This window comes from Xiphias gladius, chromosome 9 (assembly GCF_016859285.1).
Source record: "Xiphias gladius isolate SHS-SW01 ecotype Sanya breed wild chromosome 9, ASM1685928v1, whole genome shotgun sequence".
Classification (NCBI taxonomy): Eukaryota; Metazoa; Chordata; class Actinopteri; order Istiophoriformes; family Xiphiidae; genus Xiphias; species Xiphias gladius.
Genome location: NC_053408.1, coordinates 220,586 through 240,212, shown reverse-complemented (window position 1 = coordinate 240,212; position 19,627 = coordinate 220,586). Strand labels below are relative to the sequence as shown.

Here is a 19,627-nt window from a genome sequence, read left to right as displayed (position 1 = left end):
TCAAAAATGATTTCCCTTTTCTGAAACCTGGCAGAAAGACAAAGAAAGCATGTGTTCAGGGGAGAAAATCAAATGGATTTTTGGATATTAAGGAGATAAATGTCTTTAAGCAGATGCCCCCAAACAGTGTCTTCAAAAGTAAAGCTGAGGCATCAGAGATTTCTGACATAGAATATCAGAGTACAGAAACTCTGGCCACGCCTAAAACATTTGTATTTGAAAGACAATTCCAACAATGGGGACACTTATTGTGTTTCGAACTGGCAGCAACAGCTGAATCCTCTCTCACAGTAATCACATTTGCAGATGAAACAGCTCTGTTCACCTCAATTTAACTCTGCCTCGTAACAACAGCAAACATGTTTGGTAGGATAGCGAATGCAGCAAAGGTTATATTTCTATCCATATAACATGGGAACATATCTACAATAGCAAAATCTTCTTAATGAACAAATGTGCAAAACTTTCCCTGACAGCATCTTTCAGAAGTTTCATCTGCTGACATTAAGATTTATGGTTCTGTTTAAAACAGCTGTTGATTGAAAGGAGTCTTCCAAACTAAATGATAAAAAAAATGTATTTGTCATGACCTGACCAATAACCCATAAGAGTTTTGATTTCTATGACTCTATGGCTAGGGTTCAGTTGGGTTTAGGCACTAAAACTAATTGCTGGACGTTAGAAAAAGATGGTGGTCAGGGTTCAAAGAAAACAACACTGACTGTTGTTAGGAGACAGAACTCCAGTCTCAATTGTCAAAGTCCAGAACTTTAATATCCGACCATCCACCCTGACCTTTGACCTAGGACCAGTGTACGATACAAGAAAGTGACACATAATTCAGTCGAATAAATGCTGATATTTAACTTCGTCCAAACAGAAATCATGTTCCTCTAAAACATTTCTGACAAAGCAAATTAGTTGAATGCAAACATATGTTGCATCTAAGACAGTGTTAGTTATCTGAGGGCTGTGGTTTGATTAGTTTTGTCAGGTATTACTAGCAGCTTCAAGACAACGGACAGAACTTAGCAAACTCCATCTACTGAGGAAGACCATGTGACATGATGGAAAGCTCCAGAACAGGTATAAAGAGAGCCATTTTTTTGGTCAACTGTTGTTTTCCAAGGTCAAGAATGAAATGTTTACATTTTTATGTGGATTCAAAAAGACGAATGGGATATAATGTAAATGTAACAGTGTTGTATTTCAGCCTTTCACTCATGTTGGTCCCACTAATATTTCTCTTAGTTTAAATCATGAATCTGAGATAAATGTAAACTGTGGAGCAGCTGTTGTAAATGTGAAACACTGGTTCTGCAGTAGCTTTAAATAAAAGTGGTCTGAGTGTTTTTGCTCTCAGCAGCAGAGTCTGACCCTGACATGTTTCCTGTTCACTGGACGCCGCCGAAAACACAGGAGACCTTCCCATCATGCATTTCAGCAGGCAGAGGGAGAAAAAAAAGCTGCTGTAATATCACCACTTCTCTGTTCAAAAGGCTGCCACAGTCACATCCATCCACTTATACCTCCACACCTCCATCACTCCATCCATCCATATTCCCTCCTTTTACTCCCCCCTCCTCTCAGAGCCTCAGAGAAGAGAGAGAGAGGGAAAGGGGGGAGGGAGGAATGAGATTAATACTCAGGGGGAGGACGAACGGAGAGAAGGAGGAGGGGTGAAGAGAGGAGGAGGGGGAGGTGAAAAGAGGAGAGGAGAGCATATGATTCCTCATGGGAGAAAAGAGAAGGGGAGGAGGGGAGGGGAGGAGCAGTAGGGAGGAGGAAGAGAAAAATAAAAGACAAGAGGAGGAGGAGGAGGAGGAGGAAGAGGAGGAGGGGAAGGTGCAGCCTCGCCCGGGCCAGATCAACCCAGTATCTCCAGGAATGATGTTGTTGGACGATTGTTTTCCATTCGGTGCCATGGTTCAGATTTAACACAGAAAGCAGAGTTCTTTCTGTTCATTCAGGGGACCAGATCTGCACTTACTGTTTGCCTCTGGATCAGCCAGGATCTTTCTCTAACATTAAATATGCCGAAGATACAATGTGGCCGACCAGTTCACACTCGCACACCTTAAAGCTGAGTTGACCCGTTACTCACAGACGTAATATTGTTTGGGCTGCCACTTATCGCACCAACCTTGTCAAAATCCTTTCTTTATGAAACAGATTTTGAAGCACTCAGCCTTGCACTTCCGTGATCAGAGTGTTCTTCCTATTTTTAACAAGACTATACATTTAATGTGTAATTTTATGTAAAGTCTGTGTATCAACTTTACTTTTCTCTAGACAAATTCAGAAATCCACATGTAAAGCACCAGACCTGTAAATCATTTAATCTTCCAAGATATTGAGAAACTCTGTCAGTTCTCCATCAGAGACACAGTCAGACTGTGCAGCATCATGTTGCAACACAGTCCTCCTCCTTCACAGATTTTACGATAGACTCCACATTGACTTGATGAAACAAACAACTTGAATTATTTATATTGTGGTCAACATTCTCCTACTATTCCTTTCCAACAGTTGTAAAGTATCACATTTGTTATATAATGTAGCTTGTGTTTATTTTAATCTTGGCCATTAAAATTATTGGTCATTCTTCATAAGGACATTTTGGTCTTTCGTTTTCCTTTTAAGAATTAATATCTGCGCCTCCTGCAGTGTTTACCAAGACTTTAAAAAAGACAGTTGAGCCTTGACCTTGTTATGTCACCGTATCATAAAAACATCAGGGTTTACAGTAATGGTGCCGAATCAAACCTAGTAACCGTAACAAGTACCCGTCTCAGCCCTACTGAGAGCCGAATTGAAAACACAACTTCAGGTTCTGTTCCAGACGTGCGAAAGCCTCAGTCAGAATCCACTGACGTTGGTAACAACACTAATAACTAAACATCACGTGTGTTCAGATAAGACAGTGATCTAATGTTGTTTATTCAATATTTATGTTTTTAGCGTCCTCTAAAGAACACAATTTCCCATAAGCCCTAGACCTTTGTGGGTTAAAAGATACGGCCCTACAGAGGAGATGAGTTCATGAACAAGTGGAGTGTCTGTGATCAGTTCACGTGTCTGTAACAACGTCAGAATGAAGAGGACTCAAACCTGGAAACGTTTTTCCAACAGCAGAGTTTACAACTGAAAACTGGTAAATGACTTTTGCCAAAACAAAGTTATGATGACGTGAGCCTCTGTACTTCTAAATGGAAGATTTGTAGTTTTTTCCGTGCTCATATACTAAACGTTGTTTAACTTGTTGCCGTGGTTTTCTTTACTGTACCTTCACATGTGTATGACATGCATAACGGTAGCTACGGTTGTCAGCCGACGGGCATCGAATGACGCAGCATATTAATGTTAGCTGACATCCCTGATGTGCAGATTTAAACAGTCTTTGGATGCAGGATACTGTCTGCTACGGGTGAGGACAGCCTACGAAAGCTTCTAGAGTGGCGTTGCCTTTAAGGTGTGTTGGTCAAATGACAGCAACTTAAATTCCTTCTTCTTTGCATCTGCAGTGAAGAGCATCAGTGATTTTTTTGTATTTTGGGACTGGTCACACAACGGATTCTAATGCAAAGCAAGCCTGGATTCAGAAGCAACAATCTTTTCTCACTGTTTAAATATATGTGAAGAGACGTTTATCAGCTGTAACACAGTCTGTCTCTGTCATGTGTCTACAGTGACAAGAGTATCGCCACAGAAACACTCCTACATGTTGATTTGAATTATAAACACACAGATTTATACATCAGGTTTGGAATATAATAACGCACTGACTGCATGTCTGTCATACACACACACACACACACACACACACACACACACACACACACACACACACACACACACACACACACACACTCAGGCCAAGAAGGAGAAATATGTTGCTATTAAAATAATGTGTGTGAGAGAGCGTGAAATACATTCAGAAGAGATCAACACACACTGCATGATAATACAGAGTGTGTGTGTGTGTGTGTGTGTGTGTGTGTGTGTGTGTGTGTGTGTGTGTGTGTGTGTGTGTGTGTGTGTGTGTGTGTGTGTTACCTGTCGATGATGACTGGGTCTGACGGCGTCTCGTTTCTGTTTCCACAGCTCTTCTTATCACAGCAGCGACTGTGACGGAGACAAAGACAGAATAATAAAAAGTAACTGTCACTCGTTCTTCATTTATTTCTCTTTAGTCAGAAAAACACTATATTTAATTTCAGTGCATTCTTATTTTTACAGTACATAGTGTGGGAACTACGGTACATGTAGTAGTAAAGGTGACAGATTTTCACAGACCCATTCAGCTTGTACTGCTGAGGAAATCATCTCCAGTATAGGCAGGTCTGGTAGGGTCCTGTTTTGTTGTTGCAGGTCTCAAGTATCTGTGTCAGTACGTCTAATACCTGAAGGTGACTCTATCAGCTCTGAACACGTGGTGCATCATCATTGTCACAAGAGGGTCTGGTGTAATCGTCCATGGGTGTATTTAGTTTGGTCATGTAGGATAACGCCAGGTTCCTGCAGTCTATGTGATGCCACTGTCCCCAGGTCTGTTAGGACCAGGTGTGACTGTCCTTGAGTTTATTAGGACCAGGTGTGACTGTCCTTGAGTTTATTAGGACCAGGTGTGACTCTCCTTGGGTCTGTTAGGGCCAGGTGTGACTGTCCTTGGGTTTATTAGGACCAGGTGTGACTGTCCTTGGGTTTATTAGGACCAGGTGTGACTGTCCTTGGGTCTGTTAGGGCCAGGTGTGACTGTCCTTGGGTCTGTTAGGACCAGGTGTGACTGTCCTTGGGTTTATTAGGACCAGGTGTGACTGTCCTTGAGTTTATTAGGACCAGGTGTGACTCTCCTTGGGTCTGTTAGGACCAGGTGTGACTGTCCTTGGGTTTATTAGGACCAGGTGTGACTGTCCTTGGGTCTGTTAGGACCAGGTGTGACTGTCCTTGAGTTTATTAGGACCAGGTGTGACTGTCCTTGGGTTTATTAGGACCAGGTGTGACTGTCCTTGGGTCTGTTAGGACCAGGTGTGACTGTCCTTGGGTCTGTTAGGACCAGGTGTGACTGCCATCAAGTCTAGTAGGACCAGGTGTGACTGTCCTTGGACCAGGTGTGACTGTCCTTGGGTCTGTTAGGACCAGGTGTGACTGTCCTTGGGTCTGTTAGGACCAGGTGTGACTGCCATCAAGTCTAGTAGGACCAGGTGTGACTGTCCTTGGGTCTGTTAGGACCAGGTGTGAGTGTCCTTGGGTCTGTTAGGACCAGGTGTGACTGTCCTTGAGTTTATTAGGACCAGATGTGACTGTCCTTGGGTCGGTTAGTACCAGGTGTGACTGTCCTTGGGTTTATTAGGACCAGGTGTGACTGTCCTTGGGTCTGTTAGGACCAGGTGTGACTGTCCTTGGGTCTGTTAGGACCAGGTGTGACTGCCATCAAGTCTAGTAGGACCAGGTGTGACTCTCCTTGGGTCTGTTAGGACCAGGTGTGACTGTCCTTGGGTCTGTCAGGACCAGGTGTGACTGCCATCAAGTCTAGTAGGACCAGGTGTGACTCTCCTTGGGTCTGTTAGGACCAGGTTTGACTGTCCTTGGGTTTATTAGGACCAGGTGTGACTGTCCTTGGGTCTGTTAGGACCAGGTGTGACTCTCCTTGAGTTTATTAGGACCAGGTGTGACTCTCCTTGGGTCTGTTAGGACCAGGTGTGAGTGTCCTTGGGTTTATTAGGACCAGGTGTGACTGTCCTTGGGTTTATTAGGACCAGGTGTGACTCTCCTTGGGTCTGTTAGGACCAGGTGTGACTCTCCTTGGGTCTGTTAGGACCAGGTGTGACTGTCCTTGGGTTTATTAGGACCAGGTGTGACTGTCCTTGGGTCTGTTAGGACCAGGTGTGACTGTCCTTGGGTTTATTAGGACCAGGTGTGACTGTCCTTGGGTCTGTTAGGACCAGGTGTGACTGTTAGTTTTGGCATTTCCAGTTCAGTGAGGTTTTCCTTCGGTCCATTTCTGGTCTGGTCTAAAATGCTGGATCTGTGACGACCCTTTAACTCGGGTAAACTTTCTTACCTGCACATGATCTCGTGTGTCAGCAGAACTCGGCACATCTCTGGATTCTTGTCCTGACCTTCATAGATGATCGCCTGAAACACACACAGGTGTAGTGAGCCTTGTCCAGGCGTACAAACACACCTGTTAAACACGTCTGCTGCGATGATACATTTGAGACCGGCTGTGTAAGGACGTGTCTCCTCCTTCCTTCTCGCAGCAGAAACAACTCAATTAAAGCTCCGTTTCATTTGCCTCAATTATGAGTGATTATTAGCCATTAGCCTGAGAGAGTGAGTGTGTGAAGTGAGCAGGGCAAACATTTGATCCTCTGAATGTTTCATTACAGCTGCAGCCTGCAGATATTCATATGAAACAGCTGGAACCAAATGCAGGAAAAGCCTTTTTTACAAAGAATGGATCACACGACGCAAACGACGCCTGACGGGCACGCTCGTTAAAACCTCACTAATTGAATGACTCGTTAGATTTAAATGCTGGTTTCCATTAGTGTCACTGTGAACAACAGAGGGAACAGACTGAGAGAGAGAGAGAGAGAGAGAGAGAGAGACTGCTGACTGGACTGTTCTCATCAGAGTGGAAATACAAAAATACCAGTCTACAGTCCTGTAACCGCCCCCTACAGGCCATAGTGTTCATTACAAACAACATCCTGGCCATTTACCTGTTCTGATTCTGAACAGCAGTGGAACTAAATATGTACAATTTGTCCTTAGGGAGGCGCTAGAGGAAAGATCATGGGGTCCTTAAATGAAAATGAAATAGTTCATCCTCTGGCGAGCAGGACAGAGATCAGGACGTGTGTTCAGGAAGCGTCTCAGGGAAGGAAATTAGTCAGAAGTTCACATATTTTTGGTCCAACCTTTAGGGCTAAAGAAATAAAATCATTTTATCAACTTTGTCAACTCGTGAAGCGACTCCTGTCTGTGCTAATATCTCAACACGTCATCATAATTTCTACTTTGTGTCTGAGAGAGTGTTAATCGAGCTGTCAACTGCTGTTTGTTAAACAGTCTGCAGTGAAACTGAACAGCACAGGGTCGGTGTTTGCCTGTTGTTTCGGGTTCAGGAGAGAAGATGAAACCTGATCCAGTTTGTCCAGTCTAAGTAACAGATCCAAGAGTTTCTGAAGGCTTGTCACACCAACACACTGCAGAGTTTTATAACAGTCTGGATTTTTCTGCTTTTACAAACAGCACTGTTTAAACTGTAGCATCTTTTTAAACCTTGTTAACTGTGTCTGTGAAGGAACACGAACACATTCGCGGGCAGTTAACATGTTCACATCCACGAAGCTGATTCCACAGCCGAGACTCCGCGGAGGAGTTTGTTTTGTTTGTCGCAGAGGTGAAGCTGTAACAACCTGATCTCTGTTGTTTCAGACGATGAGGAGACGACGAGAGTTTAACAGATGGTTCAAGCTTCACTCTGCCTGTGATCAGAGACACTCAACAGCATGTGATTTATTAACTGTGGTGTCACACGCCCAGGAGAGAGAGAGAGTAAGCCTTGTGTTAAGTTTTGACTGTTGGAACAGCAGCAGGAGTCACTCAGATGTGTTTGTGTGTCTGCAGTCGACTCTGTGACAGCAGATTTACCCACAGTGATACATTCTGACTGCTCACATCTCCCATCTCATCATACAAGATAAAACAAGCCCAGACACAAACAAATCCACAGTCGACGGGACACAATACACTCCTTCGTATCTGTTCTTTATTATAGAATACAGGAACTGATACCGCTTTCTTTTACCGGGCCATTCTCTCCACTGATCTGTGACTGTAAATTCACAGAGGATGTAATTTGGTGCTGATTAAACCTGGACTCTGTGCTGAGTACATAGCTGAAGCACTGAACATTTACAAATGACAGATTTACAAATTAGTTTTTCTGAGGAGTTATAAATTACAGGCAAGAATAGACAATAAGATGTTGTTCAACCAGATGTTTACTTGCATGTAAATGGATCTGTGCCAGGGTTTATTTTCATCAAGTTTTTAGCAGTTAAAGACATTTTTCTAGAAATCAACAACTGCAAATAAACTCAGCACAACGGCTGTAAGTGAACCTGATATTGATTCTTCGATTTTTCTTAAAAGCTCAAATAAATGAGTGAGCACTTGACATGTGTACCGTCACGGAACTTTGATTTTCTTTCTGCACAGTCAATACCAACTGTAGGTTGTTCGTAAAACTTTGTATGAATTAACTGAGAGACAATGGAACCTATATTTACCCTTTGGTATTGACTCTGAATGGTAAATATCAGTTTGATAAACAGGTTGAATTTAATTATGCCACCGTTGGGCTGTGGGTGGAAGAATTAGAACAAACGTGGACTGTTTCGATCGAGTGTGGAGCCTGAGGATAGTGACATTCATTACCACGCTGTCCGCAAAGAAATGTCCAGATTTTTTTGAAAAGTCCTGAACTGATGCCTGCGTTCAAAGGCCTGATACAGGGATGAGAGGGAAAAGACTGTTCTTTGGGCAGCTGTAGTTGATATCATGTGTTTCAGAGGAGTCTCTGTCTTTAATAAATCCAGGTTGGTCTGTGTGTCATTGGGGGGTGATGGAGACATTACTAACACAGACGTAGCTGTTGAGTTACTACCTTGTCCCTGTGGACATTCACAACAAGTAGAACATGGACGACGGATCCTCCTGACTATTTTGTAAGAAACTTAAAAAACAGAAGAAACATCAGGATGTTGTTTGTTCCGATTGTGGCCGGTCTGTAGGGGGCGCTAGCAGCAGTTTAACCTGTTAGTCTGGTTAAGTCATTAAATAACTTGTCTCCTATATGTGTATGGGCCACTTTCTAATTATTATTTTGCTTTGCAGGACTGACAGAGTTTGTTTATGAACTGGTGTTGATGTAGAGCAAATGAATGTTGAGACTCGCTCAGTCTGGGTTCGTGTTTCCATGAGACGACAGAGAAATATCCAGCAGAATATCAGAAGTGTTTCAGCGTAGGGAGGAGGAGAAGTCTGACAGATCCGAAAAACAAAAAGCTCTCAGAAAATGTTTCAGGTGTCAGCCTGAAATTTCATCTGACAGCTCAGACTGCAGGGGGAAATCTCTCTCTCTCGCTCTGGTCTGTTCACGGGATTGTCATTGATGTCATTGAATTACTGATCGATTGATAATCTCCCTCGATCTGCTGTTGATCATTGAATTTGAATTAGTGTTTCTCTCATCAGCTCATCATCTCTTCAATTTTCTGGATATGTTTCCACCTCGGGTATTTTCATTTTCCTGATGATCATTAATCGGTATCTTACCTGTTTGGTCATGGAGTCGATCAGTCGGACGTACAGGTCCTGCTCCGTTCTCACTCCTGAACACAGACAGACTCCATTAATAAAACTGTTATTAGTGAAAGATCTCTTAATTAATGAATTAATTGTGACCGTTTCTTTTTATTCAAATGTGATTAAAAGTCTGATTTTTCTCTTAAATGTTGACCTTTTATTTGCAGTTCCAGTTAGCGGTATTTTTTTCAGTTAAAGAACAGCTAAAGAGATCTTTAATAAAACCTATCCGGGCTGCACTGTGTAGTAAAACAAGCGTACCAACCGTTACTGTAGAGCAGTTGCAGTTTGTAATGGATCCCATTGTTGGTTTTCTCTCCTGTTGGCTCCTGGACGCAAAAAGACAAGTCAATCAAACGGAAAGTGAAGAAGAAACAAAATAAACTTGTCTTTGGACGGGTACGTTTGGTTTCTAACACCTGCACGGGTCTTCATCTGTGAGCTCTGGGTGTGAGCTCTTGCTTTCTATCTCCTGTTAGGCAGTAATGAGATGTAGCAGCTAATCTGCTTATGTGGAGAACGAATGTCTTAACCTACTCAGGCCTGTGACTTTTAGTTTGGGAGTGGGTTTGTTTTCTATTCCTGCATCTCCCTGATTTATGCTCTAAGAATGCAGCCACCCCTCTATCCTAGGGAGTAATCTGCAGGGATGCGGTTAAGCAGTCTCTAACATGGGTGTGTTTGGTTTTCCATTGTCCAACTTTCTTTGTTTTTATTTTTTTCTGTCCCAAATAAGTTTTTTAGAGTGTAGAAAAACTGCAGGTGCGTTTAGTTTCTATCCCAGTTTGGAGGATATGTTGGTGGTGGCTGAGGGGTGTGTTTTGTTTGTGTCCCAGCTCCTCCCTCCCTCTCTGTTCTTTTTACCTTCTCTTTCTCCACGAAGTCAACGTAGGCGGTGCGTTCGATCTCGACCGGCTGACCCTGCCGGTCGTACAGCGCCAACACAAAGTGGAAGAAGTTGGACTTCCTCAGATTGGACGGAGGCTGCTTCTCAAAGTGAGCACGAGCTAACCCCACCCCGCTGAGAGACAGACAAACAGACAGTGGGTCAGGTGTATGAGGGGACAAACCACAGTAAAACCCAACAGCGGGGTTGTAGTGATCATGTTTGTGGGTTTAATGACCTGATGACTGCAGGTCTTAAAATCCAACTGATTTTAGTCAAAAAGTGAAATAAAATAAAGGTATTTTATTAAACTCGATCTAAATGACAGAAGTGACAGTGTTGAGACAACTTACAGAAAACATACCTGAAAATTTAAACAAATAAGCTGTTGTAAAATATGTGTGGTTTTTTTTTTCTACATCCTCTGCATTTGTGTGAGTTCAGACTAAAGACGGGTGAATTTCAGAGGCAGAGCAAAGAATCTTCAGTGAGATGTGACATGAAGCTTCAGGCTTCAACCTCCACATGAATGAATCATGTTAACAACAACATGTTAATACTGCAGGGGATATTTTATAAAAAGGATAAAAAACACAAATCACTTTAAATTCACAGCAAACACTGGATCTCATGGTCATGTCAGGATTTATAAATATTCATATTGAAGTAGTTTTGACCCCGACTGAAAACATATTCCCTCATTAAAACACCAGAAATACAATTTGTCATATTTGGATTTTTAGATTTGGTTGAATTTTAACAAAAGAAAAGGCAGAGTGAAGCTCCCAGCCGGCACAGAAACACATCCTGAGGTTCAGAATATTAAATGTATGAAATCATAAAAATGATCTGACGCCCAGTGAAGAAAACTAAAGTAACGAACATTTTAATGAACAGTTTTAATGTTAATAACAGTTCATTTATGTAAATAAAGATGCAGATGAGTCTCTCTGCACGGCGTCAGCTGACGCTTCAACCCGACAGACTTCACGATGATCTGAGAATCATCAGGAATTTATTCTGCTGCTTCACCGACATATGAAAACTGTTTCTAATGATTTTACATATGTTAAAATGTCTCCGCAGGTAGACAGAGATTCACAGCAGATTCAGCCATTTCTAACCATTATGTCATAAACTCTCAACTGTATTTTACACCATTGCTTCATTGGAAGTTTTGTATTATCATTTTTATTAATGACAATTTTACATGTGTTGAAATATCAAGCGTCAGGTTTCATCTGCAGCTGGGATATAAAGGGACGAGACACAAAGACCTGGCGTCTCAGCAGAGAGAATTTCTAATGGTCATGTCATTACTGTATTTGACAGTTACAATTAAAATAAATGTTCACAATCCTTTTCTAATTTTTACTTAAGTGAAAAAATGTGCAAAATCAACATTCATCTGCGTCCTCACATGAGCGAGTAAGTTCAGATTCACAAAGCCCTAATGTCCAAGCGGATTCAGCCTTTTCTCTGAACTGCATTTTACACCACTGCTTCATGACCATGTTCATTTTACTCTTAATAAGGACAATTGTACGCATGTTAAAATATCAAATGTCCGGTTTCATCTGCAGCACAAAGACCCGACGTCTCAGCAGAGAATTTCTAATGATCCCGTCACAAACTCTGGGCTGTACTTTTTTTCCCCTTATTTTCATTTAAAACGTGATTATAACATCCTCACATGTGTTTAAAAAAAATCCTTTCCAACCTAATGCGAGCTGTTTCTTTTAGGAATAAGGTTTGAACTACACTTTATAATGCTGCTTTGTGGCTCTGTTAAAAATGTAAAAACCCCGTTTCATCTGCAGCTTTGATTTAAAGATTCACAGAGACCGGACATCTCAGCAGAGAGAATTTCTAATGATCCTGTTATAGATTTATTCTTTATTTTACACACCTGCTTTACATAGTATTTATCTTACTAATAACGATTTTGGATATGTTTAAAATGTGAAAAATAAAGTTTACAGAGATTAACAGAGGCCTTATGTTCCAATACATCCAGCTGTTTGTAATTATCATGTCATAAACTGTGAACTTTATTTTCACTGCCTTTTTAACGTTATTCGTTTTTGCTGATGTTAAAAATCAGCTTCACTTTGCAGCTCTCACACACTGACTGTTTCTCAGTGGAGGGACCTTCTAAAATTCATTTCTCCATTAAATGTAAATGAAACTTAATTTACTGTAAATAATTTTAATAAATTTTTGAAATGATGTTATAGATTTTAAAAACATTTTACACTTCATTTGCAGCTCCCGACATCGGTGCACTCAGACTCTCTGATGATCACGGTGCTTCGTTAGTATTATAATGTTGAAATATTGTTGATGGTAATGATCATCTTTCATCGGCAGCTCTGAGTGTTTTGCAAAGTGAGCGTCTGCTCTGACCGATGTGAAGCTACAGCAACTAGAAGTGAACATCTCTGTGTTTTGGTTAAAAAGGCAGGCGGCAGTTTCCTTAGAAGAATAAAAACCAGTGTTTAAGAAAAATATTTTCCTCTGTGCTGCATTTTAACCTGAGGTCTTGACCTTCACTACACATTAAGTACTTTTTTAACATATAATGTCAGTATCACTGAATGTGGACAGTTCGGTCACGGTTCTGTTTGTGCAGCAGGAGTTTAAATCCTCAGAAAACTAAAACCTGAAAACTTGTCCTCTGAGCTGCAGTTTCAACTTTCAGCCTTCACACCTGAAACTGCTTCAATAAAAACAGTTTTAAATTAAATGAGTTTCTTCTGTTTGGCTGAGCGAAGACCTTTTAATTCACGATTCAGGTTTTTCTTCAGCATTTTCATTTTGACCTTCAGCCCCAGAGAGATCAGGTATATGAGAAATGTGAGACTTATGATTCAGATAAATATTTCTGCTGATCTGATTTTCCTCACTTAATGTCTCAGATTGAAGAATTAAACTCAGAAAACCTTAATAATCGAGGAAATATCAGAGATCTGTCTGTTTGAATCCTTTTTAATAACTGATATTGTCTGACTCTAACTGCTCTTTTCCTTTTAATAACTGTGCTGTTAACCTCACTTTGTTCTGAGCAGCTTCAGCCAGAAACAGCAGAAACTACAAATATTATAAATATTATAAGGATGTTTTTTCCAATTAAATTAGTAAAATAAAAAAAAAATAATAATAAGGATTTTTATTTGAGCTTTGACCACAGAAATTTCTAAAAATATTCAACATCTAAATTCATAATTTCTTCAGTTTGCCTTAATATTACAAATATCACTTTTCTTTTCATCTAATTTGAGCTATTTCGTCTTTCAGCTGCAGAACATTCAACCCAGGAAATCTTCGACACATATTACAAATTACCAGAGATATCTGATATTTTTTAATTAATTAGAGAAATTAACGCTGAGCTGCAAGATTTTTTTTTCATGATCGTTTAAATGTTCGATTAAAAAAAAAAAGCGGAAGTATCCTGAAAAATTAACTCACAAATGGATTTTGCTCTGAGAACAGATCAGAAATATTGTAAATTTAAAGCCCTCTCCATCTGATCTAAATGTTCCTGTTGAGTGGCTGTTTGTCCGTTGGGACCACAGCTCCCAGAATCCCTCTGGGGCGGCGGTGAGTTTACCTCTGAGCGGCCGTATTGGCATCCACTACGCCTGCTGAGTGCATCCAGGAGCGAACAGCCAGCGGCTCCTCCTTCATGCTGGCCGTGGCCCCGCGGGGCAGGTTGTCCTGGATCCCGAACATCTCCAGGGCCCCAACGCTCCGACCGCCGTCGCCGCCGCTGCTGCACAACCGCGAAAATAAAACTACACGAGGAAAAACAAGAAGAAAAACCTACAGCAAAAAAGAAAAGTCCAGCAGAAAAAATCAGCTCAAATCTGCAGGACGAACGGAGGCTCGGTCTTCTGGTTGGTGGACGATTTCTTCGCAAACATTGAAACCTCGAAGTCCGAAACCAGCCGCGCGAGGTGGAAATAAGAAGAGGACGAAGGAAAGAGGGAAGAAGGAGACACAAGAAGAAAAGGAAAAGATTTTTTGCAGAAAGAAGAAGAACGGGAGTTTTATTCTTCTGCAGAACTTTTTGTCTGTTTTTCAGATTTAATTCAACTTTTTACTCTGTACAAAAAAAAATCCTCTCTGAGAGTTTTTTTTAGGGATATTTTAAAAATTCTCAGTCTTGGCTGTCATGTTGAAACCGGCGTGAAAGAAAGGAAGGAGGAGGAGGAGGAAAAAAAAGGGAAAAGAGAAATAAAATCCTCAGAGGATGAGAAAACGAGGGGAAAACAGAGCCGGGTCCGGACGGCGAATCGAGCGCAAGCAAAGTGTCTTTTTTCTTTTCCCCAAAGAGAGGAGGAGAGAGGAGGAGAGAGGAGGAGAGGAGGAGAGGCAGGCCGATGATGGAGGGATGAGGAGCGGAGGAGAAACTCTCAGCCCCGCGGCCCCACAGGACTGGACGCCAAAACCCAAAAACCCCACGGGTCTTCCTCCAAGCCGCTGACGACATCACAGCAGGGGGCGGGGCCCTACCATAAAAGGAGAGGAGAGGTGAGAGAGAGAGAGAGAGACAGAGAGAGAGAGTGTGTGGTAGGGAGAGAGAGAGGAAGAAAGAGAGAGAGAAGAGAGAGAGAGAGAGAGAGAGAGAGAGAGAGAGGAGGGGGAGGAGGAAGCAGGAGCTCGAACCGACCAACCAGAGAGAGAGAGAAAGAGAGAGAGAGAGCCCTCGATTGCCCGGTGCAGTCGTTTCCTCTCTCTCTCCAGTGAAATGAAGAATCTGAACCGGTTTGGTTCCTGGTTGCGTCTGTGTTGACTCTCAGGAGGCGCTTTAAGGAATTAAAAACGTAAAGAAGCGACGATGTATGGTGCAGCGGAGGTCGCACCGGTGGGAAGTCGGTGAGGGATCCCGTCCCCGTTTGAACATCCAGACTCGGAGACTGCAGAGGAGACAGGATTTGAGTCAGTGTGAACCCAACCTCAGTCCATGCAGGTGCACTTGTAATAAGGAAAATATAATCGTAACTAGGAAATGAGCTCCGTAGAGCACCGACCTCCACCAAGGCCAGTGTCAAAGAACATACACCAGACTTCAGAGAAAAAAAAATCAAATGTACGGTGAATGACCCGGATCTGCCCCGAAATGTAACGGGTTCTCCCCTGGCCCGCGCCCCATCCTCCCACCAAGTTCAGTGCAAATTGGTGAAGTACCTTGGGTGTAAACCCGCTGACAAACTAACTGACTGACAACACAGGTGAAAACAGAGCCTCCTTGGTGGAGGTAATAATGTAACAATATCCATCCATGGGCGGGGTGCTCACTGGTGCTGCCCTCCCAGCAGCACCAGTGGACACCAGGACTGCTTCTGCTATCGTCCTTTTTCCGTGTGACACTGCTCTGTGAAGCAGCGGCAACTAATCGCACCGAAACACATTAGGTGTGAAAAGTGTTAAAAGCATCTGCGATCCAGCTGCAGCTCCTGAACCTGCCGGTACGTTCTCTCGATCTTTCCAATCCAGTCTGCGGACACAGCAGACCCACGTCTGTCTTCCCACTGGTGCCGGTCACCGTTGTATCCTACAGTTCCAAAGACACGTAGCGGAATGTCGGTACACTGCTACCGGGGTCAGTCAGCGGCGGGAAAACTGGCAGCAACATCGGAAAACGACAGAATCATAAGAATGTAAAAGCTCAGTGAGTGGATGAGGCGTTCAGGTTCAGCTGTGTTCGAAACGGACAACGCACAAACATGATTTTAGGAAGAATTCACTGTGGGAAGAGCGAACTGGGGTAGAGTTCAAAATGAGCTGAAACTGTGACACAATTTTATGAACATACAAAGATGACAAGGCCCAGAGAGGGTGGACGTACAGAGCAGAGTCCTGCAGAGTCTAGAGTCCTGCAGAGTCTGTACTCAACACAGACACACCAACAGTGAAATCTGAAATTTGAAGTTTGAGATTGTTTGAGCCTGGATCCGTCGACTCCTCCCCTTAGAGTCAGAGCGTGCTCTGATTGGACAGAACAGACCCACGAGGTCCTATCACAGTATTTTAGATGATGCTGCAGGACATGGTTTATGTCCAGTGTTAAGAGCCGAGGCAGGAATTCATGTCGCAGCACCAAAGATCAGGGTTCAGACCTCATCTCAGACCAGTGAGGAATCTTTTTCAAACCGAAGTTCACCAAGCGTTTTAGCTGCCTAACCTTTACCAGACCTTAACCAGACATGTGCCAGACCTCTGCCAGATCTGAGCTAGACCTGAACCAGACTTGAGCCAGACCTGCACCAGACCTGAGCCAGACCTGAACTAGGCCTTTACCAGACCTTTACCAGACCTGTGACAGACCTGCACCAGACCTTAACCAGACCTGTGCCAGACCTCTGCCAGATCTGAGCTAGACCTGAACCAGACTTGAGCCAGACCTGCACCAGACCTGAGCCAGACCTGAACCAGGCCTTTACCAGACCTTTACCAGACCTGTGCCAGACCTGAACCAGACCTGAGCCAGACCTGCACCAAACCTGCACCAGACCTGAACCAGACCTGTGCCAGACCTCTGCCAGATCTGAGCCAGACCTGAACCAGACCTGAGCCAGACCTGAACCAGACCTGAGCCAGACCTGAACCAAACCTGGACCAGACCTGAACCAGATCTGCACCAGACCTGAAGGAGACCTGCACCAGACCTCTGCCAGATCTGAGCCAGACCTGAACCAGACCTGAGCCAGACCTGCACCAGACCTGCACCAGACCTGAACCAGACCTTTACCAGACCTGAACCAGACCTGAACCAGACCTGAGCCAGACCTGCACCAAACCTGCACCAGACCTGAACCAGACCTGAAGGAGACCTGCACCAGACCTCTGCCAGATCTGAGCCAGACCTGAACCAGACCTGAGCCAGACCTTTACCAGACCTTTACCAGACCTGAACCAGACCTTTACCAGACCTGAGCCAGACCTGTGACAGACCTGCACCAGACCTGAGACAGACCTGAGCCAGACCTTTACCAGACCTTTACCAGACCTGCACCAGACCTGAGCCAGACCTGAACCAGACCTGCACCAGACCTGCACCAGACCTGAGCCAGACCTGCACCAGACCTGAACCAGACCTGAGCCAGACCTGAACCAGACCTGAGCCAGACCTGCACCAGACCTGAGCCAGACCTGCACCAGACCTGAGCCAGACCTGCACCAGACCTGCACCAGACCTGAGCCAGACCCCCGCCAGACCTGAGCCAGACCTGCACCAGAGCTGAGCCAGACCTGCACCAATCCTGCACCAGACCTTTACCAGACCTGAACCAGACCTGCACCAAACCTGCACCAGACCTGAGCCAGACCTGTGCCAGACCTCCGCCAGACCTGCAGACCTGCACCAGACCTGAGCCAGACCTGCACCAGACCTGAACCAGACCTGCACCAAACCTGCACCAGACCTGAGCCAGACCTGAACCGGGTATGCACCAGACCTGCACCATACCTGAGCCAGACCCCCGCCAGACCTGAGCCAGACCTGAACCAGACCTTTACCAGACCTGTGACAGACCTGCACCAGACCTGCACCAGACCTTTACCAGACCTGAACCCGAACTGAACCAGACCTGCACCAGACCTGCACCAGACCTGCACCATACCTGAGCCAGACCCCCGCCAGACCTGAGCCAGACCTAAACCAGAGCTGAGCCAGACCTGCACCAATCCTGCACCAGACCTTTACCAGACATGAACCAGACCAGTCTGCCACATGCAGTGCTGGTTTCCTTTAACCGTAACGGGGATCTTTGTCGGTGCGTGTGCAGGTAGAAATGCAACTGTGCGAACGTGTGTTTTCTATCAGGGACGAGCAGAACTGTTTCTGCTGCTGATCAGCATCAGTCTTTCTATGTCTTCCTCACATACATCAGGCTTTGAGACAGGAAGTGAGACAGGCTTTTCAGAGTAACAGCGCTCCAGTCTTCTGGGGACAATGGCCTCCGAGGCTCCGAGGGGTGGATCGAGTCCTGACTGGAAAACAACAAGAGGAGAAAGGAAAAGAGAGACGAGAGGAGGAGATGAATGAGTTTAAACTGAGGAGGAAAAGAAAATGAAGAAATGAAATGACAAAAAAAGAGAGACTGGCGGAAGATTTTCTGTTTTACCACAATAAAATGCAAGAGGAGACAGCAATTAAAAGAAGAGAAAAGGGAAGATCAATTTAGACTGAGAACAGGATGAAGAAAAGGAAAGAGAGAAGAAACAAGGGAAGAAAAGAAGAGAGGAGCAGATGGATACCAAGGTAAAGAAAAGAAAGAAAAATTAAAAGTGTGGCAGAAGAAGAGGATAAGAGCAAAGAAAAGGAGAAAAAAGGATTTTTTTCCAATGAAATTCAAACTGAGAAGAAAACAAGGAGAAAAAGAGAAAGAAAAGGAAAATAGCGAAAAGAGAGGAGGAGAAGAAAAGCCAGAAAAAATAAAAAGTGATTAAGAAGAAGGAGGAGGAGCAGGAGGAGGAGGAGGTTCGTCTGGTGAGTGAACGTCTTCAAGATTTTTATTGTCATTTTTCATTTTTAAAACATCCAAAAAAAAATCATCTTCACGGCTGCAGAAACTGATCTCACTGACGGAGAAGATCAATCGATACCTGATCAATACACCGACCTGCTCCAATGACAATAACAAAAACAATAATAACAATGATAATAATAACAATAGAGAAAGTAATCCTGCTGTTTCTCTTCTGCTGGTTTTGGTCTGTAATAAAAAGCTGATAATTCAATTTAAATGGACGATTAAATGAGCTGTCTGAAGGAGGGTCTGATGTGAAACGCTGGAGGGGGGTGGGGGGCGTTGAGGAGGGGGAGATGGCAATCTGGTTTCCAAATGAGGCTTCGTTCTTTCGGGACAAATCCCCGACCTGCAGAGAGGTGGGGGGGGGGGCACAGCGATCCTCTCCTCCCCCGGTCAGGTTTTTCTCTTTCCCTGTTAAAGCTGCTGCTTTTATTTTATTCAAATGTTGTTGTTTTTTTTTTTATGTGATTCCACATAAAGTCTTTTTTTTTACCTAAAACATATTTTTATTTTACTTTAGATATTTTTATTTTACGTATTTATGATTATATTTTACGTCTACTTCAGTTTTTATCCCGTGCTACAAATCTCGTATTTCATGACATTTGGAGCAGTTTTGTTTATTATATTTATATTTAATTTTATGTTTATCCTCTTCCATTTCTTCCGTGGCATGTGCCATCACTGTGCCGTGAAATGCTGTTAATACACGAGTATCCACTATCCACAATAGCCGGCTAATCACTGCTGGTATATTTGATATCTACATATGGAAAATATATGTTTGTGCTGAAGAAGGTTTTTGAAGAACACAAAGAAA

General features: G+C 43.5%; 1 protein-coding gene across 10 annotated transcripts in view; it reads right to left on the bottom strand.

Annotated features, from left to right (window-relative positions):
- Window positions 1-14,002, bottom strand: part of LOC120794318 (transcription factor COE3-like) — a 66,458-nt gene extending 52,456 nt beyond the window's left edge. For 9 of the 10 annotated variants that reach the window (XM_040135275.1, XM_040135279.1, XM_040135281.1 and 6 more), the window contains exons 1-6: window positions 13,881-14,002; window positions 10,246-10,402; window positions 9,647-9,710; window positions 9,352-9,407; window positions 6,065-6,138; window positions 4,057-4,125 (exon numbers count right to left, since the gene is read on the bottom strand). In XM_040135275.1, the coding sequence (XP_039991209.1) occupies window positions 4,057-4,125; window positions 6,065-6,138; window positions 9,352-9,407; window positions 9,647-9,710; window positions 10,246-10,402; window positions 13,881-14,002 (542 nt within the window). The remainder of the gene's footprint in view (window positions 1-4,056; window positions 4,126-6,064; window positions 6,139-9,351; window positions 9,408-9,646; window positions 9,711-10,245; window positions 10,403-13,880) is intronic. The other variant, XM_040135283.1, reaches the window with a different exon arrangement.
- Window positions 14,003-19,627: the final 5,625 nt, after the last annotated feature.